At 41.0% G+C, this 19,924-nt stretch overlaps 1 protein-coding gene across 3 annotated transcripts in view; it reads left to right on the top strand.

The window, feature by feature from the left end:
• Nucleotides 1-19,924, top strand: part of PRIMPOL (primase and DNA directed polymerase) — a 49,524-nt gene that overhangs the window by 5,716 nt on the left and 23,884 nt on the right. For all 3 annotated transcript variants that reach the window (XM_081269007.1, XM_081269008.1, XM_081269006.1), the window contains exons 3-5: nt 13,265-13,489; nt 14,803-14,900; nt 16,676-16,805. In XM_081269007.1, the coding sequence (XP_081125133.1) occupies nt 13,310-13,489; nt 14,803-14,900; nt 16,676-16,805 (408 nt within the window). In that variant the 5' untranslated portion in view covers nt 13,265-13,309. The remainder of the gene's footprint in view (nt 1-13,264; nt 13,490-14,802; nt 14,901-16,675; nt 16,806-19,924) is intronic.

Below are 19,924 nucleotides of genomic sequence, written 5' to 3'. Positions count from 1 at the left end.
AGAGTTGTCTTATGGCATAATATATGGTCTATCTTTGAGTAGGATCCATGTGCTGCTGAGAAGAACGTGTATCCACTTGATGATGGTTGATATATTCTATATATGTCGGTTAAGTCTAGATTATTGATTGTGCTGTTGAGTTTTATAGTTTCTTTATTCAGTTTTTGTCTAGAGGATCTGTCTAATGGCGAGAGCGGTGTGTTGAAGTCACCCATAATTATTGTGTTGTGGTCTATTTGACTCTTGAACTTGAGGAGAGTTTGTTTTATGAACGTTGCAGCTCCATTGTTGGGTGCATACAAATTGATGATTGTTATGTCTTGTTGGTGGATGGTTCCTTTTAACAGTATATAGTGACCTTCTTTGTCCTTCTTGATTAACTTAGGTTTGAAGTTGATTTTATTCGATATGAGTATGGCCACTCCTGCTTGCTTCCGAGGGCCATGTGAGTGGTATGATTTTTCCCAACCTTTTACCTTCAGCCTGTGTATGTCTTTTCCTATCATATGAGTCTCCTGAAGGCAGCATATTGTTGGATTTGTTTTTTTGATCCAGTTTACTAGCCTATGTCTCTTGATTGGTGAGTTTAGGCCATTAACATTTAAGGTTACAATTGAGATATGATTTGTATTTCCAGTCATGCTTCTTTATTTATTTATTTTAGTTTGGTTAGTTTTGCTTTTTGGTTATTTTCCTCCCCCTTTACTGAGCTACTTCCTGCTGTTAGTTTTGGGCACTATTTTTCACATCCTCTTCTTGTAGTGTTTTGTTCAAAATGCTTTGCAGAGCTGGTTTTCTTGCTGCAAATTCTTTTAGCTTTTGTTTATCGTGAAAGATTTTAATTTCATTGTCAAATTTGAAGCTCAATTTTGCTGGATATAGTATTCTTGGTTGGAATCCATTATTTTTCAGCGTTTGAAATACGTTATTCCAGGATCTTCTCGCTTTCAAAGTTTCTGATGAGAAATCTGTCGTTAACCTAATTGGTTTACCCCTGAAAGTAATCTGCCTCTTTTCTCTCGTAGCTTTTAATATTCTCTCCTTGTTCTGTACGTTGGCCATCTTCATAATTATATGTCTTGGAGTTGGTCTATTATGGTTTTGAATGTTTGGGGTCCTGTAGGCTTCCAGGATTTGGCAATCCATTCCATCTTTCATCTCTGGGAAGTTTTCTAGAATTATTTCATTTAATATGCTGTCCATTCCTTTGGTTTGAATCTCTGTGCCTTCTTCTATCCCTATGACTCTCAGATTTGGTTTTTTTATGACATCCCATATTTCTTGAATAGATTGCTCGTGGGAATTAAGCATCTTTTCTGTGTTGACTATATTCTTTTCAAGTTGATAAACCTTGTCTTCATTATCTGATGTTCTGAATTCTACTTGATCAAGTCTATTTGTAATATTCTCGTTTGAGTTTTTAATTTGGTTTATAGTTTCCTGTAATTCTAGGATTATTGTTTGATTTTTTTTTAATATCTCTATCTCCTGGTAGAGCTCGTTCTTTGCCATTTGAATTTGTTTGTTTAATTCATTTTCAAAATATATTTTTATTTCTTGGACTTGCTGTCTCATGTCTTCTCTAATATTCCTTTCCATTCGAGTTAGGTATGCCTTGAGTTCTTTCCCTATACCTGTTTCTGAAGTTTCTATGTCCTCCTGTAGAATTGAGTAGTCTTGCATTGTTTGTAATCCTTTTTTCCCTTGTTTTCTCATGTTGTCCACGTTACTTTCCAGCTCTTTTTGATTGTCGTGTTTCTGCTCTCCTCTATAGATTTGTTTTGTTTCTGTATTACTCTGATGTCTCTCCTTTGTGTTGTTGAAGTATGACTGCTAACGTGGATTCCGCTGGGAAGGAATTCCGACGTTCGAGCTCCAGTGACGACACTACTCTGCTATGACAGGCCCCAGTCTCCTTGCCGGGGTGCCCTAATGGGGGGGTGTGACTGGACTGTCTCTGTGTGGTTTCAGCTCCCTGTCGTGGCAGGCGGGTAGACTCCAGCCGCCCAGTATCACAGGCCGCGGACAGGTGATCCGTCACCAGCGGGAGGGCGTTCTCCTACCGCCCAGTTACGCGGGCAGTGGGTGAACTGTCGCCGGCGGGCCTGAAGTTTACAGCTGCCCAGTCGCGAGGGCCTTGCCTCTAGGCTCCTGGTTTCTCCTGCTAGCCTTGGTTTCTCCTGCTAGACCAGATTTCCCCTCAGTGATGATTCTCGGCAGTTCAAACTGTACTCTGTGCCTGTTTTGTTGTTGCAATCTGTCGGACAGTGGCGGTGGATACTTAAGCTGTCCAAGATGGTGGCCGCTGGTTACCTTAGTGGAGTGTCCCTTGTGGGGGGTGGGGCTGTACCACTTCCGTCCCCGTCAGCAATCCCGAACTCAGCCCGGGGGTCAGTGCGGGCTAGGGCTTGGCTGGTGGGATACCACAGTGTCGCAGCCACTTAATTCCCTGCTGACTAGTTAACCCCTTCTCTGGGGCGCCACGCCTTCTGTAGCCTCGGGGCAGGCCGCGCGAATCAGACAGCCTGGATCTCCGGGGTCACACCGTTGGCTTTTGGGATCCCCGGCACTCTATGGTTTTGATTTTTTCTGCTTGCCCCTCCCCCAGCGCTGGCTAGACAGGTTTTGTTTTGGCCGCTGATGGGAGGGGGGATTGGGGGTCAGGTGCCTCTAGCTCTCCTTTAGTCTTTATGCAGGCTCACTCTGATAGTCCCTCCCCCTGAAAGTCTAGGAGAGATTTTAAGCGAAATCCCCCTATGTATGGAGGCTGAGCTGGGTGACACACACCTGTTTGTTGTTGCAATCTGTCGGAGAGTGGCGGTGGTTACTTCAGCTGTCCAAGATGGTGGCCGCTGGTTACCTTAGTGGAGTGTCCCTTGTGGGGGGAGGGGCTGTACCGCTTCCGTCCCCGTCAGCAATCCCAAACTCAGCCCGGGGGTCAGTGCGGGCTCGGGCTTGGCTGGTGGGATACCACCGTGTCGCAGCCACTTAATTCCCTGCTGACTAGTTAACCCCTTCTCTGGGGCGCCACGCCTTCTGTAGCCTCGGGGCAGGCCGCACGATTCAGACAGCCTGGATCTCCGGGGTCACACCTTTGGCTTTTTTCCTTTTTTTTTATTGTTGGTTGTTCAAAACATTACATAGTTCTTGACATATCATATTTCACATTTTGATTCAAGTGGGTTATGAACTTCCATTTTTACCCCGTATACAGATTGCAGAATCACATCAGTTACACTTCCATTGATTTACATATTGCCATACTAGTGTCTGTTGTATTCTGCTGCCTTTCCTATCCTCTACTATCCCCCCTCCCCTCCCCTCCCCTCCCCTCCCCTCTTCTCTCTCTACCCCCTCTACTGTAATTCATTTCTCCCCCTTGTATTATTTTTCCCTTTCCCCTCACTTCCTCTTGTATGTAATTTTGTATAACTATGAGGGTCTCCTTCCATTTCCATGCAATTTCCCTTCCCTCTCGCTTTCCCTCCCACCTCTCATCCCTGTTTAATGTTAATCTTCTTCTCATGCTCTTCGTCCCTACTCTGTTCTTAGTTACTCTCCTTATATCAAAGAAGACATTTGGCATTTGTTTTTTAGGGATTGGCTAGCTTCACTTAGCATAATCTGCTCTAATGCCATCCATTTCCCTCCAAATTCTATGATTTTGTCATTTTTTAATGCAGAGTAATACTCCATTGTGTATAGATGCCACATTTTTTTTATCCATTCATCTATTGAAGGGCATCTAGGTTGGTTCCACAGTCTTGCTATTGTGAATTGTGCTGCTATGAACATCGATGTAGCAGTGTCCCTGTAGCATGCTCTTTTTAGGTCTTTAGGGAATAGACCCAGAAGGGGAATAGCTGGGTCAAATGGTGGTTCTATTCCCAGCTTTCCAAGAAATCTCCATACTGCTTTCCAAATTGGCTGCACCAATTTGCAGTCCCACCAACAATGAGCAAGTGTACCCTTTTCCCCACATCCTCTCCAGCACTTGTTGTTGTTTGACTTCCTAATGGCTGCCAATCTTACTGGAGTGAGATGGTATCTTAGGGTGGTTTTGATTTGCATTTCTCTGACTGCTAGCGATGCTGAGCATTTTTTCATGTGCTTGTTGATTGATAGTATGTCCTCCTCTGAGAATTGTCTGTTCAGGTCCTTGGCCCATCTGTTGATTGGGTTATTTGTTATCTTATTGTCTAATTTTTTGAGTTCTTTGTATACTCTGGATATTAGGGCTCTATCTGAAGTGTGAGGAGTAAGATTTGTTCCCAGGACGTAGGCTCCCTATTTACCTCTCTTATTGTTTCTTTTGCTGAGAAAAAACTTTTTAGTTTGAGTAAGTCCCATTTGTTGATTCTAGTTATTAACTCTTGTGCTATGGGTGTCCTATTGAGGAATTTGGGGCCCGACCCCACAGTATGTAGATCGTAGCCAACTTTTTCTTCTATCAGATGCTGTGTCTCTGATTTGATATCAAGCTCCTTGATCCATTTTGAGTTAACTTTTGTGCATGGCGAGAGAAAGGGATTCAGTTTCATTTTGTTGCATATGGATTTCCAGTTTTCCCAGCACCATTTGTTGAAGATGCTATCCTTCCTCCATTGCATGCTTTTAGCCCCTTTATCAAATCATGATTATTGTATGGTAGTCTATTAGACTCTTGAACTTGAGAAGAGTTTGCTGGATGAACATAGCTGCACCATTGTTTGGGGCATATATATTTATGATTGTTATGTATTGTTGGTGTATGGTTCCCTTGAGCAGTATGTAGTGTCCCTCTTTATCCCTTTTGATTAACTTTGGCTTGAAATCTATTTTATTTGATATGAGTATGGACACTCCTGCTTGTTTCCGAAGTCCATATGAGTGATATGATTTTTCCCAACCTTTCACCTTCAGTCTATGTATATCTTTTCCTATCAAATGCGTCTCCTGTAGGCAGCATATTGTTGGGTCTTGTTTTGTGATCCATTCTACTAGCCTGTGTCTCTTAATTGGTGAGTTTAAGCCATTAACATTTAGGGTTATTATTGAGATATGGTTTGTTCTTCCAGCCATATTTGTTTATTATGTTACTAAACGTGGTTTGTTTTCCTCTTTGATTATTTTCCCCCCTTTACTGTCCTACCTCCCACTGTTGGTTTTCATTGTTGTTTTCCATTTCCTCTTCCTGAAATGTTTTGCCAAGGATGTTTTGAAGAGATGGTTTTCTAGCTGCAAATTCTTTTAACTTTTGTTCATTGTGGAAGGTTTTAATTTCATCTTCCATCCTGAAGCTTAATTTCGCTGGATACACGATTCTTGGTTGGAACCCATTTTCTTTCAGAGTTTGAAATATGTTATTCCAGGATCTTCTAGCTTTCAGAGCCTGTGTTGAAAGATCAGCTGTTATCCTGATTGGTTTGCCCCTAAATGTGATCTGCTTCCTTTCTCTTGTAGCTTTTAAAATTCTCTCCTTATTCTGTATGCTGGGCATCTTCATTATAATGTGTCTAGGTGTGGATCTCTTATGATTTTGCACATTCGGCATCCTGTAGGCTTCTAGGATTTGGGATTCTGTCTCATTCTTCAAGTCTGGGAAGTTTTCTCGTATTATTTCATTGAATAGATTGCTCATTCCTTTGGTTTGGACCTCTATACCTTCCTGTATCCCAATGACTCTTAAGTTTGGTCTCTTTATGTTGTCCCATATTTCTTGAATGTTCTGCTCATGGTTCCTTAACAGTCTTGCTGAGCTGTCTATGTTCTTTTCAAGTTGAAATACTTTGTCTTCATTGTCTGATGTTCTATCTTCTAAGTGTTCTACTCTGCTGGTAGTATTCTCAATTGAGTTTTTAAGTTGGTTTATTGCTTCCTGCATTTCTAGGATTTCTGTTTGTTTGTTTTTTATTACCTCTATCTCCCTGTATAATTGATCTTTTGCTTCTTGGATTTGTTTATGTAATTCATTGTCGAAGTGATCTTTCATTGACTGATTTTGTTGTCTAATGTCTTCCTTGAGACTCCAGATCATCTGAAGCGTGTATATCCTGAATTCTTTATCTGACATTCCATCTGCTGCAGCTATTACCTCTTCTAAATCTGAGTTGACCTGCATTGCTTGTGGTCCTTTCTTTCCTTGTCGTTTCATACTGCTCACGTTTCTTTCTGCTTGGTGAAACTGTTGTGTTTTTGAAATTTTCCCCCTATATATTTATATTACTCTTGTATAGTTAAAAAGTCTCCCTTGCAGGGCGGGCAGCGGCTGTGCTCCTCCTCCAGTTGGTGTGACGTGTCTACCACGCCCGCGGACCCCTGGGGCTGTTCTGCTGGTCGGTGGCAGGTCTGCCTACCTTGCAGGCGCGGGCGGCGGCTCTGCTCTGCCCTTAAACCAATTGGGGTGACGTGTCTACCACGCTGGGGGGTCGCTGGGCCTGTTCCGGGCGCGGGAGGCGGCTCTGCTCTGCCCCTACTCCAATTGGTGTGACGTAACTACCACGCCGGCGGGCCACTGGGCCTGTTCAGGGATCGGGCAGTGGCTCTGCTCTGCCCCTACTCCAATTGGGGTGACGTGACTACCACGCCGGCGGGCCTCTGGGCCTGTCCCGGGCGCGGGTGGCGGCTCTCCTCTGCCCCTCCTCCAATTGGTGTGACGTGTCTACCACGCCTGCGGACCGCTGGGCCTGTTGTGTCGGTCGCAGGTCTGCCTACCTTGTGGGCGCGGGTGGCGGCTCTGCTCTGCCCCTTCTCCAATTGGGGTGATGTGACTACCACGCCCGCGGGTCGTTGGGTCTGCTCCGGATGTGGGCGGCGGCTCTGCTCTGCCCCTACTCCAATTGGTGTGATGTGTCTACCACGCTGGCAGGCCGCTGGGCCTGTCCCGCCGGTTGGTCGCAAGTCTGCCTACCTTTGCGGGCTCGGGCGGCGGCTCTGCTCGGCCCCTACTGCAGTTGGGGTGAAGTGATACCACGCCGGTGGGTCGCTAGGCCTGTTCCGGGCGCGGGTGGCAGCTCTGCTCTGCCCCTACTCCAATTGGTGTGACGTGTCTACCACACCGGCAGGCCGCTGGGCCTCTTCCGCCGGTCGGTCGCAGGTCTGCCTATCTTGCGGGCTCAGGCGGCAGCTCTGCTCAGCCCCTACTGCAGTTGGGATGAAGTGATACCACGCTGGCGGGTCGCTAGGCCTGTTCCAGGCGCGGGCGGCAGCTCTGCTCTGCCCCTACTCCAATTGGTGTGTCGTGTCTACGACGCCGGCAGGCCACTGGGCCTGTCCCGCCGGTCGGTCGCAGGTCTGCCTACCTTGTGGGCTCGGGCGGCGGCTCTGCTCGGCCCCCACTGCAGTTGGGGTGAAGCGATACCATGCCGGCGGGTCACTAGGCTTGTTCCGGGCGCGGGCAGAGGCTCTGCTCTGCCCCTACTCCAATTGGTGGGACGTGTCTAGCACGCCGGCAGGTTGCGAGGCCTGTTCCGAGCGCAGGCGGCAGCTCTGCTCTGCCCCTACTCCAATTGGTGTGACGTGTCTACCACGCCGGCAGGCCGCTGGGCCTGTCCCGCTGGTCGGTCGCAGGTCTGCCTACCTTGCGGGCTCAGGCGGCGGCTCTGCTCGGCCCCTAGTGCAGTTGGAGTGAAGTGATACCACGCCGGCATGTCGCTAGGCCTGTTCCGGGCGCGGGTGGCGGCCCTGCTCTGCCCCTACTCCAATTGGTGTGACGTGTCTACCATGCCAGCAGGCCGCTGGGACTGTCCCGCTGGTCGGTTGCAGGTCTGCCTACCTTGCGGGCTCAGGCGGCAGCTCTGCTCGGCCCCCACTGCAGTTAGGGTGAAGCGATACCACGCCGGCGGGTCACTAGGCCCACTCTGGGCGCGGGCGGCGGCCCTGCTCTGCCCCTACTCCCATTGGTGTGACGTGTCTACCACGCTGGCAGGCTGCTGGGCCCGTTCCACCGATCAGCCGGTGGTCTGCCTACCTTGTGGGCTCGGGCGGCAGCTCTGCTCAGCCCCCACCGCAGTTGGGGTGAAGTGATACCACGCCGGCGGGTCGCTGGGGCTGTTCCGGACGCAGGCTGCAGCTCTGCTCTGCCCCTCTGGCCCCCACAGCACTCAGCAGGATCCGGACCGAGAAGCAGTCTCTGCGGGTTCCTCAGCCCTGGGTCAGAGCAGCTCCAGGAGCCAGAACTCGGCCGCTCTGGGCTCCGTGCATGCTCTGATAGGAGCAGGCTCCAAGAAGCAGCCTCCGTGGGCTCCTTAGCCCTGGGCCAGAGCAGTTCCGGGAGCCAGAATTTGGCCGCCCCGGGCTCCGTGTATGTTCTGATAGGAGCAGGCCCCAAGAAGCAGTTTCCGCGGGTTCTTCAGCCCTGGGCCAGAGCAGTTCCGGGAGCCAGAACCCGGCCTCTCTGGGCTCCGTGCATGCTCTGATAGGAGCAGGCTCCAAGAAGCAGCCTCCGGGGGCTCCTTAGCCCTGGGCCAGAGCAGTTCCGGGAGCCAGAATTTGGCTGCCCTGGGCTCCGTGTATGTTCTGATAGGAGCAGGCCCCAAGAAGCAGTTTCCGCGGGTTCTTAGCACTGCGCCTGAGTAATTTATCTGCAAGACGCAGGCAAATGGCAGCCTGAAATTACCTGTTCTATGGTTGAATGAGCTGAGATCAGTCGAAAACAGGGATGATGACGTCAACTCTCCAAGATGGTGGCCGCTGGCTTCGTCTGTGGTCTGACCGGTGGAGAACCGAACTGGACCGCTTCCTTCCCCCGTCTCAGACCCAGAATTCAGTACTGTGTACCGTGATTGCACAGCTGGCAGGAGCCCACAGAATCCGCAACGCTGTATCTTTGCGTTGCTATCTCTTGCTTCCCAGCGCGTGCCGCAGATTCTAGCCACAGGGCGATTTGCTGAATAAGCGGCGTGACCCTCCATGCGGACAAGTCGCTCGCGTTTGAGCCCCTGTAGCTGATCCTCGTGCGATCAAAATCCTTCCACTAGGTTTTGGAGCACCCCAGTTTTGCTAGAAATTCCTAACAAGATAGTTTTTAGCTGTTCTAACTCTTCATTCTTCCGAACAGTGACGCAGTACACGGGAGTGATGCACTCCCTTCGCCGCCATCTTCCCCCTCCATGATAGGTTTTTGGGAATTTAAATATGAGTTACTTTTGTTTAAGCATACACAGGCAAAGTACTGAACTGGGGGGAAAGGAGGAAGTTCAGTTAATTATGTTTAATTTCTTAAGGTGTTATTCATCCAGGAAGTAAACATAGAATACTTCTTTTTTTTTGGTACCAGGGATTGAACTCCGGGGCAGTTGACCACTGAGCCACATCCCCTGCCCTATTTTGTATTTTATTCAGAGATAGCGTCTCATTGGGTTGCTTAGCACCTTAGTTTTACTGAGGCTGACTTTGAACTCATGATCCTCCTGCTTCAGCCTCTGAGCTGCTGGGATTACAGGCATGCACCACCATGCCTGGCCCATAATAATATTTCTACAAGTGGATTTTTTTTTTAAAGAGTGAGAGAGGAGGGGGAGAGAGAGTGTGTGTGTGAGAGAGAGAGAGAGAGAGAGAGAGAGAGAGAGAATTTTTAATATTTATTTATTTATTTTTTTAGTTCTTGGCGGACACAACATCTTTGTTGGTATGTGGTGCTGAGGATCGAACCCGGGCCGCACGCATGCCAGGCGAGCGCGCTACCGCTTGAGCCACATCCCCAGCCCCTACAAGTGGATTTTGACCACATACTTTAGAATGAATATTTAAGCACTGAGAAAAATAGTATATAAATGTATTACAAGCAACTGGAAAAGGATAATATTAAGAAAACCTTGTCATATACCAGAATATTACTAAGTATTAGAACTAGAATATTACTAGAAAACACAAAATCCTGATGAATCTAATCTCAGTATAGAGGGAGAAGTTGGAGTTAGGGGATTGGGGTTGATCTATGATTACACAAAAGGAGAACCTAGGAGAGCTGGGCTAGAAAGAAGCATGGCAAGATTGGCTTCAGGTCTCCCTAAAAGCTAGTGAATATGAATCATGTATTCCCCTAGTCCAGCTGCTGAGGGGAAGCCACAAAGAGTCATAGCTGAGCAAGTCTGAACATAAACCCAGGGAAGCCAAGGCTGCTTAGATATGATTGACTCTCCATTTATATCCTCATTGCCCCTTCTTCCATAGTTACCCTGAAAAGACTAACCCAACCTTTTTTTCTAGCTCAGCCACCTGATGAGGTATAAAACATGGTTAAATAGACATTCTGGTGCAGTGTTAAGAAATAAATTATAAAGCTCTTTAAACCTACTCTCTTAAAATACATCAAGTATTTTCCTTTGGAACCTGGAAACTATTGCCAAAAATAGTTTTGGTCTCTGGGTAAAAAGAATCTTTATGTATAATTATATAAAAGAGTACTGTATTCATTCTCCACCAGGAATTAAAAGCATTTCTAATATGATGACATATTCTCCCATAAGGTAGGGATGAGGAATATGATAGTCCCAAACCAGAATGCCAGATGCCTTCCAATTCTCCATTTCCTTTGCTTTTGTCATTCAACCCTCCAGTTGTCTTCTGATCTCATGCCAGCTGTTAAAATTTTTGTGCTGTGCAAAGAATTTGGGACATGATATATACTGATCCCACCCACTCCCCGATGCCCCCTGTTGATGCTCCTGGTTTCCCAAAGGCAGCAAATCTTCAACTGGTTTTCCATTGAAGACTCCGTGACTTTAATGTTTGACATACTCCCATGTTCATACCAGGATTTTTATAAAAACAAGCAAACTTTTTCTTCTCTCTCTCTTTTTTTTTTTTTTTTTTTTTGTGGTGCTGGGGATTGAACTCAGGGCCTTGTGCATGTGAGGAAAGCACTCTACCAACTGAGCTATATCCCCAGCCCCAAGAAAACTTTTTCTGAGAAGATTTCAGACTAGCTGTTGTGGTGTATGCCTCTGATCCCAACTACTCTGGAAGCTGAGGCAGGAGAAGCATAAATTTCAGACTTGGCTGGCAACTTAGTGAGACCCTGTCCCAAAAGAAAAAATAGAAAGGGCTTGGAATGTAGCTTAGTAATAAGGTGCTTGCCTAGCACGCATGAGGCCCTGGGCTCAATCCCCAGTACTGTAAAAAAGAAAAATTAAGATTTCAGTGTCACTAAGTGTGAATGTTTATATGGTTATTCCTAGTCAGTTGTTGGTTAGATACTATGATTCAGATATGACTGTATTCTGTGTTATTTTCTTCATTAAGCAAACAGTGGACTTTGTTGAAAGTTAATACATTTCATATAATAGACAGTTTCTCAATTAGGTTTATCTAAATATAGTGGATTTTTATGTAGTTATGAAGCAGATTAAAGTAAAATGAATATCCAGAATCTATCTAGCAATAAAGAACCATAGCACTATGTATACACACATACACACACACACACACACACACACACACACACACGCACACATGCACACACACAAGCTGGGGATTAAACCCAGAGCCTTGCACATAGTAGGCAGGCTCACCACTGAGCTACACCCTCAGTCCATTCTCCCACCCCTTTAAAATTTTTTTTGTCTCCCAAGTTCTCCAGGCTCTCCCATACTTGCAATCCTCCTACCTCAGCTTCCCAAATAACTGGGTATAGGAGCTGGGTTTATAGCTCAGTAGTAAAACACATGACTTGCATGCATGAGGCACTGGGTTTAATCCTCAATATCACATAAAAATAAATAAATAAAATAGAGATATTATGTCCAAATAACTGGGTAGCTGGGATTACAGGCGTTGCATCACCACATCTGGCTAAGAACCATAGCACTTTGTATCGACAAGTTAAAGTAGCTTTTAAAAATACTTGTAATGCAAAAATAAATAAATAAATGAATTTTAAAAAATACTGTCCCATTTCCTCAATCCACCGAATTGATGTTTCTTTCCGAGGAGTATCTGTTGTGAAATTTATATTGATATCTCTAGAACTATGTTTGTTTCTTGGTTTACAGTTTTCTTGTGGATTAGATGTTACTCTGGATTCACATATCTAACTGCTGGTGCTGGCTATTAGCTGGGATGTTTTGTTTCTTCTCCATATGACCTTTCATTCTTTATGAGGCCACAGTTATAACATGACAGTCTCAGGAGAGAACTCCAGGATAGCCAAATCCAATGCAAAATCACCTCTGTTTATTTTACATTTGTCAGTGTGACATTAGCCCCAGCAAGTCACAGGGCTAAACCCAGAGTTGATATGGAACTGAGCTTAGATGGCATCTCTTGCTGGAAAAAAAAATTGTAATGACATTTAAGTGACGTTATGCTTAGATACTAAAACTTGTGTTGGGAGACAAGAAATAGACGTCAGAAACAGAATAAAAGAGAACTAAGAGGTACACACTGGTGTCTAGACGTGAACTCTATACTAAGAAATAGTAGCAGAAGAATGGTGACCAAGTTAGTGGCACCAGCTGGGCATGTAGGTAGCTAGGTGGTGCAATAAAATGGTTATAAGAAAAGCTATAATGATTGAAACAAAAAAAGCACTTACATTTATGTGAAACTTTGTACAGTATAAAATATTTTTATATTCTTATCACATCTGTACTCAGGATACTACATAAAGTAGTCAAAAAGTTATTAACTCCCATTTAAAAAAAAAAAAAGCAAGATTCTGGGAGCTTTATTAACCTTTCTGAAGTCATAACACTACTACGTGAAAGAGCCATTAGATGGAAGAGAATCTAAGATTTCTGATAACCAGTCCTGTTCTTGTTCAATGGTAAAACTTCATGTAAAGAATAAAATATAGGGGCTGGGGATGTGGCTCAAGCAGTAGCGCGCTCGCCTAGCAAGCATGCGGCCCGGGTTTGATCCTCGCACCACATACAAACAAAGATGTTGTGTCCGCCGAAAACTAAAAAATAAATAAATAAATATTAAAATTCTCACTCTCTCTCTCTCTCTCTTTAAAAAAATGAAAGGTATAAACTCTTTAATTTAAAAAGAGAATATAAAGCAAATAAAGACATAAATGTGGGCTGGGGATGTGGCTCAAGCGGTAGCACGCTCGCCTGGCATGCGTGTGGCCCGGGTTCGATCCTCAGCACCACATACAAACAAAGATGTTGCGTCTGCCGAAAACTAAAAAATAAATATTAAAAACTTCTCTCTCGCTCTCTTTAAAAAAAAAAAAAGACATAAATGTTAGGAAATAGTTTGAAATTTTATCCACCAAAACATGTTCTAAACAAAGAAATTGATGGCCTTTTTGTTTGTTTGTTTTAATACTAATTGATAGAAAACTTGAGTGGAACAGGATTTATTCTCCCCACACTTAAAACCAATGAAGAGAAAATGGGAAGAAAAACTGAAGCGAATTGAAGAACTAGCATCTCAGTATGAGAGGAAACCATTGTCCTCTGTTTATAGACCAAGATTGTCCAAGTCAGAAGAACCACCCTCCATTTGGAAGCTGTTTTATCGACAAAATGAAGCTTTTAATTTTGTTAAAAGCTGTAAAGAGGTAATTGCTTCATCTTCTTTTTGTTTTTTGTAGAACAACTATGACTCAAGATTTCTAAATATATCTATTTGACTCCATTTCAGATTATGTTCTCTATCAGGAGAATTTAATAGCAATCTTAAAATCACATGTTGTAGGATATTATTCCTTCAAATCATTAACCATTTAATTTGTATTAGTAATAAAAAATGATATAGATAGTCCAATTAGCTTAAAAAATGTGTAATCACATTTAAATGAAGCTGTGCTTAGAGAAAGGGCAGCCATACATATTGCCAACACATTAAGCAAGTGGGAGGAAGAAGTACTTGAAACATTCAAAAAAATTAATACATGAAGCAATAGAGTACATTGCACATTCTTTGTTTATTGGGTACCATCAGAAATAAAGAAGTATAAAGGAAAAGATAAGGTGCATATTTTAATCCAAATTAAATGTATTGTAACTCTTGGCCATTGATGCTGTGTAGAAACCTAATACACTTAAGTTTTGGGAGTGAGACCCTTCTTTACCTAGCAAGAAGAGGCTCACTTATATCTTATCAAAATAGTTTAGGAAATATAAGAAAAACTTTTCTTAATTATTTTGTACAAACCTAACTCAGGTATCAGAAATTAAAACATAGATTCATGTCAATTTGGATTTTTAAAAAAGATACAGGTGTCTGCCTGCTGGTTTTGTTAATTACCAACTTATAAAATTTATTTCAAAAAGATTTTTAATAGGATCAAGCAGCTGAGTCCTATGATTTTTTCATTCATGAAAATGAAAGTAGGCTGAACAGCTGCCTTAGCTTAAATGGAAACAAAAGAACATACGTATATATGCCTTTATTAGAAGCAGCTCTACAGCCCAGCCATGAAGGTCTATTTAATTCAGTATTCTAGTAGCCTTTAAAAAATTCATTCCCACACAATTTTATAAATATTAGAGAATTGATTAATTGATTTTTAGCTCAAATTATTTGTAGTAATATTTAGGTAGTTTTGAAATAAATATAGCTTTAATTTCATATACTAAGAAATACAACTATCGTAGGAGGTTTTAACTTAATGTAATGGAATCAAGAATTTTTTTCCCCTTTAATCCATTCTGTTTGTTTCCATTTTGTACATGATGTGAATGATTAGAAATAAATATAAATAGATTTTGAATTGCATGGATATAGTGACTTTTTTAATAATATGATTGTCCATATTCTAGTTTCTGAAAACTTGAAGCATGAAAATGTTTATGAATATTTAATAGCATGCAGTTGAATTTAGATTTGCGTTTTTTGAATTTTGTTGAATATTATTTTTGATTTTTTAAGGATGTTCACGTATTTGCTTTGGAATGTAAAGTGGGAGATGGTCAACGCATTTACCTTGTAACAACCTATGTTCAACTTTGGTTTTACTATAAATCTCGGTAAGTAGTTTCTAACAGATTAGTCACTCCTTTACTATTAGAATTGGGTTTGGAGTTCCTTTGTCATAGCAGTGCTCAATTATTTCACCTGGTGTTGGAAAGAAAAATCTCTCTCTCTCTCTCTCTCTCTCTCTCTCTTTCTCTCTCTCTCTCTCTCTCTCTCTCTCTCACACACACACACACACACACACACACACACACACGTTTGTGTACCCAAAGGGAATTCTGTGAAGTTTTTCTTTTGCAAACAAGTATTATGTTGTACTATTATTACAAATGAGTATTTACCTGATTAATTATCTAATAAAGAAATATCTGCTTTCTGAGCGATTAATTCACGGATTTTCCAGACCTGAATAATGTATGGAATTAATGTAAATTAATATGGGATGCTTGTTTCAATTTAAAATACTTTCATTATAATGTTACTTAAGTAGTTGCAAATATAAAACTAGACATAGTTATGTTTATTTACATGGAATACTAATTAGAGGTGAATTAAAATTCTTAAGGTAATGTGACAGATGATGTTTTGCTGAAACTAAACCTTGCAACATAAATATGATACTGATTATTATAAAACGTGTACCTGCATGCATGTGCCTGATGTGTGTGTTGAATTCCTGTACTACCTATTACATGTTAGTACTATACCCCCATCACTTTTCCTTCTTCAAGTTACTACAAACCCTTTATTTGTATAGTATGTCATCTGGACTTCACTTAATCTGAATTATCATTTACATTTGAGTCATCATCCATTCTTTTAAAATTTTTTTTAATTAAAAAAAATCGGGCTGGGGATGTGGCTCAGTGGTAGCACGTAGGCCTGGCATGCGTGAGGCACTGGGTTCAATCCTCAGCATCACGTAAAAGTAAAATAAAGATATTGTGTTCACCTAAAACTAAAAAATAAATATTAAAAAAAATTTCTTTGTGGTTATAAATGTATAGAATGCCTTTATTTGTTTATTTTATATAGTGCTGAGGATTGAACCCAGTGCCTCACACATGCTAGGCAAGCACTCTGCCACTGAACTATAGCCCCAATCCTCATCATCCATTCTTATTACCTGTATCACAGTCTTTCCTCCCTTTTTAGCAAATGTGTCCATTAGAAACATTAGTAAAGTCAAGTCATTCAGAATATTTCTTTACCAATTTCTAAAATATCTTACTACTGAAAATACAAAATTGAAAAATTCTCATGAAAAATTTATAGAACCTCAAGAATATGTGATTCTGGGATCGCAGTTTGAGGGAAAAAAATATTTTCTAAAATTTGTTTCATGATGATACCAAAAAACAAATTCAGAGATATTATATAATATCAAATATTTGTGAATAAATAACACTGTAAGACTGACCTTATTTTCCAGTTAAATAATGTTTTAGAATATAATTGTTATATCTTTTGATGGAAACTCTTGGTACTCTGAGCAATAAACCTATTGTGAGCACATTTTCTTTATCACGTTATTTCATAGGCATATGTAGTTGAAGCACTGTTTACACTGTCCTTGAGGTATAAGATCAGCTTCCATGATTTAAAAGGTAAAAGCCAGATGCAGTGGCACACACCTGTATCCCAGCAAATTGGAAGGATGAGGCAGGAGAATCATGAATTACAGAGGCCAGCCTCAGCACCTGTCTCAAAATAAAAAAAATAATGGACTGGAGATATATCTCAGTGGTAGAGTGCCCTGGGTTCAATCTAACTAACTGACTAAATGGTATAAGATATAAATCTAACAATCTTGAATTATTCAATTTAGAAAAAATCTCATGCACTGCTATGAAGTTATTCCTGAAAATGCTGTATGCAAACTTTATTTTGATTTGGAATTCAACAAACCTGCCAATCCTGAAGCCGATGGGAAAAAGATGGTTGCATTACTCATAGAGGTAAAGGATATTATAGTTTTTCTTCCACTTTCTATTCATCTCTTCATTCATGTATTCATTCATTCAGCAAATCCAGTCTGTGTCACTTTAGATTTTGTATTTCTCCTTATTTCTTGCTACTCTTTCTTTGACTTTTATTTTTTTGACTTTCATTTTTTAATGCTACTTCTGTGAGTAGTATTAAAAAAAAATTGAACCATGAAAATTTTAATTTTTATCCAGATATTTTAATATCACTTTTTTTTAAGAAAGCTTTGAGAAAGATGGCAATTTGGGAGTTTTCTGTGTTTTTAAGTTATGCATTAATTCTCTGACTTCATTACAAATAGCTGATTTTGGTAAAGGCCAGATAAAATATTTTTTACTGTAAAATTTGAGTACTGAGATGAACCTCAAGGAAACTTCAAAAGGTAATATCAGAATATTTGAACTAGCAGGAGTTTGGGAAATCATTGTATCTTGTTTCTTCATGAATAAGAAAATCAAGACATAGAAGAGACCATTGCCTGCTCAGGCCTTACAGCTAGTTATTGGCAAAACATAGTCTAAAACTATAGTTGTCCCAGTTTTCATAGAAGAGAAAGGTATAGTTCACACTCCTTTGCCCCCAAAACAAAACAAGTTTTATTTTTCTTAAAATAGCCATTGAACAATTAGAAATAAATGTTATTTCATTAGAGTTGGTAAATTATGCTTAATTTTCAATTTAATTATTTAAAAAAATTTTTTTAGTTGCAGTTAGACACAACACCTTTATTTTATTTATATATGTTTATGTGGTGCTGAGGATCGAACCTAGCGCTTTGTACGTGCTAGGCAAGCACTCTACTGCTGAGCCACAACCACAGCCCCTTAATTATATTTTAATAATTCATAAGTCTTGATTTTTTTCTGATGTGTGATACATTTCTGTTGTCTAAAGTAGAATTTCCTATGTAGCTTCTCTGAGGCTTTACAATTAATTAAGATTCAAAGATTGGGCTGGGGTTGTGGCTTAGTGGAGGAGCGCTTGCCTAGCACATGTGAGACACTGGGTTTGATCCTCAGCATCACATAAAAAACTAAATAAAATGAAGGTATTGTGTCTATCTACTACTAAAAATTTACTTAAAAAAAAGATTCAAAGATTTTCATCAGCATGAAATGTGGTGATTCCCTTAATAAAGATGTACAATATTGTATTAGAAACTAGAAATATCCCTAATGAAATCAACGTTAGTATAAATCCTGTTTGCAATGTAGATTAATGAATATGGGTGAAAAAGAGCACTTACATGTTCAAAATTCTTTTCCTCCTAATTCATTACATCATTTTATCTAAATAAGCCTTGAACAACTCATCTACATCAACAAAACTTGGAATAATTATAGAGCTCTAGGTTCAAAATTATATATTTTCATTTAACATGTTTACCATGTTGATAGAATTGTTCATATTAGGATTGTTTTACTTAGTGAAATGCTTTTATAAATAACTATTGAAGTTATTTTCATTTGTCATTTGTTGGTTACTTTGTATGCAATAAGTCTATAGTCCAATGAATAATTTTTTATTTTGAATCTTTGAAGAAATACAGATTAGACTAGGTCTCTTCTTTTGTTATGGTTTTATTAGTGCAATTATAGTTTTTACATAATATTAGGTTTTATTTTGATATAATCATACAAGCATGGAATATAATTTGCTCCCCTTCAGTCCCCATTTCTTTCCCTTTCTCTTACTTCCTTCTCCACCTTCTCCTTCCTCTACACTACTGGTCTTCCTTCAATTTATTTATTTTTTTATACTAGTTTTTTTTTCTATTTTTTTTTTAAAGAGAGAGAGAATTTTTTAATATTTATTTTTTAGTTTTCGGCGGACACAACATCTTTGTATGTGGTGCTGAGGATCGAACCCGGGCCGCGCGCATGCCAGGCAAGCGCGCTACGGCTTGAGCCACATCCCCAGCCCTATACTAGTTTTTAAAATATTTTATAGATATACATAAAGGTGAAATTCACTGTGGCATATTCCTGTGTGCATAGCATAATTTTATCAATTTTTAATGTAAGTGACAGTTAATAAGTAACTGATTAATAATAACTACTTATAATATTAGTGCCCTTTGCTTCATTGACTTATATGACAAATTTGATAAGCCTCTTCTGCCAATTAGGATGAATTCTAGTGCTAATGGATTTTATCAGGTAGTGTTGTTCAAAAAATCATTATTCTTATCCTCTAGATTTTACAACTTAACTAGTTAAATAACTATAAATTTTATTTAAAGTTTAACTTAAGTTGCAATCACTACATTTATTCTCTGTAGCTCTAAAGTACAGAACTCTGTTTCATTCATCTACCAGAAATAATTTTGGCCTCTACCAAGTCGAAAGCACTGTGCCTGGCCTCTAGGAATACAATGGTGCACCCAAAGAGACAAGAGTTTCTGACTTCACAGAATTTTTAATCCTATGGAGAACAGATTTAGCTGCCATTTAAAAAAAATCCATAATGAAGAGACTTAAACAGGATAGAAATTTATAATATCCCATGTAGCTCCATTGAATTAGGTTTCAGGCTGTTGCTTTACCAATCCTGAGATGTTGCCTAATTCACATTATGAGTGTAACCTAGAAATAGCATACATTGCTTCTTTTCACATCCCACTGGCCAGACTTAGTCACATGTTCGTGCTTTTCTGAAAAGGAGTCTAGGGAAAATGGTCTTTACTCTTTGTGACCTCTTACCTAGCTAAAAATGGGGATTCTGTTTCTGCAAAACGAGAAAACAAATGTTAGGAGATGCCTTCTGTAATAGAGAAGAAACAAATGTCAAAATAACCACATAAATTAGCATAAAATTAGATCATATATTATTAAGAGATAAAGGCAGTCTTTATAGTGATCAGTGATTGTGACCAGAATCTAAGAAGAGGCAGGAAGAGTCCTTCCCTAGAGCCTTTGGGGAAATCTGGCCCTCCCAACACAGATGGATGGACTTCTAGCCTCCAGGACCCTCAGAAAATAAATTTTTGTTATCTAAATCCACCCGGTCTGTGGCACTTTGTTAAGACAGGCCCAGCACACTAATGTATGCACGTCTTAAAGGGGCCCTTTCCCTGTTGTTGGGCAAAGAG

The sequence above is a fragment of the Spermophilus citellus genome (genome assembly GCF_964194105.1).
Source record: "Spermophilus citellus genome assembly, chromosome: 16".
Classification (NCBI taxonomy): Eukaryota; Metazoa; Chordata; class Mammalia; order Rodentia; family Sciuridae; genus Spermophilus; species Spermophilus citellus.
The sequence above is the reverse complement of the archived record's forward strand: the minus strand, read 5'-3'. Positions and strand labels throughout refer to the sequence as shown.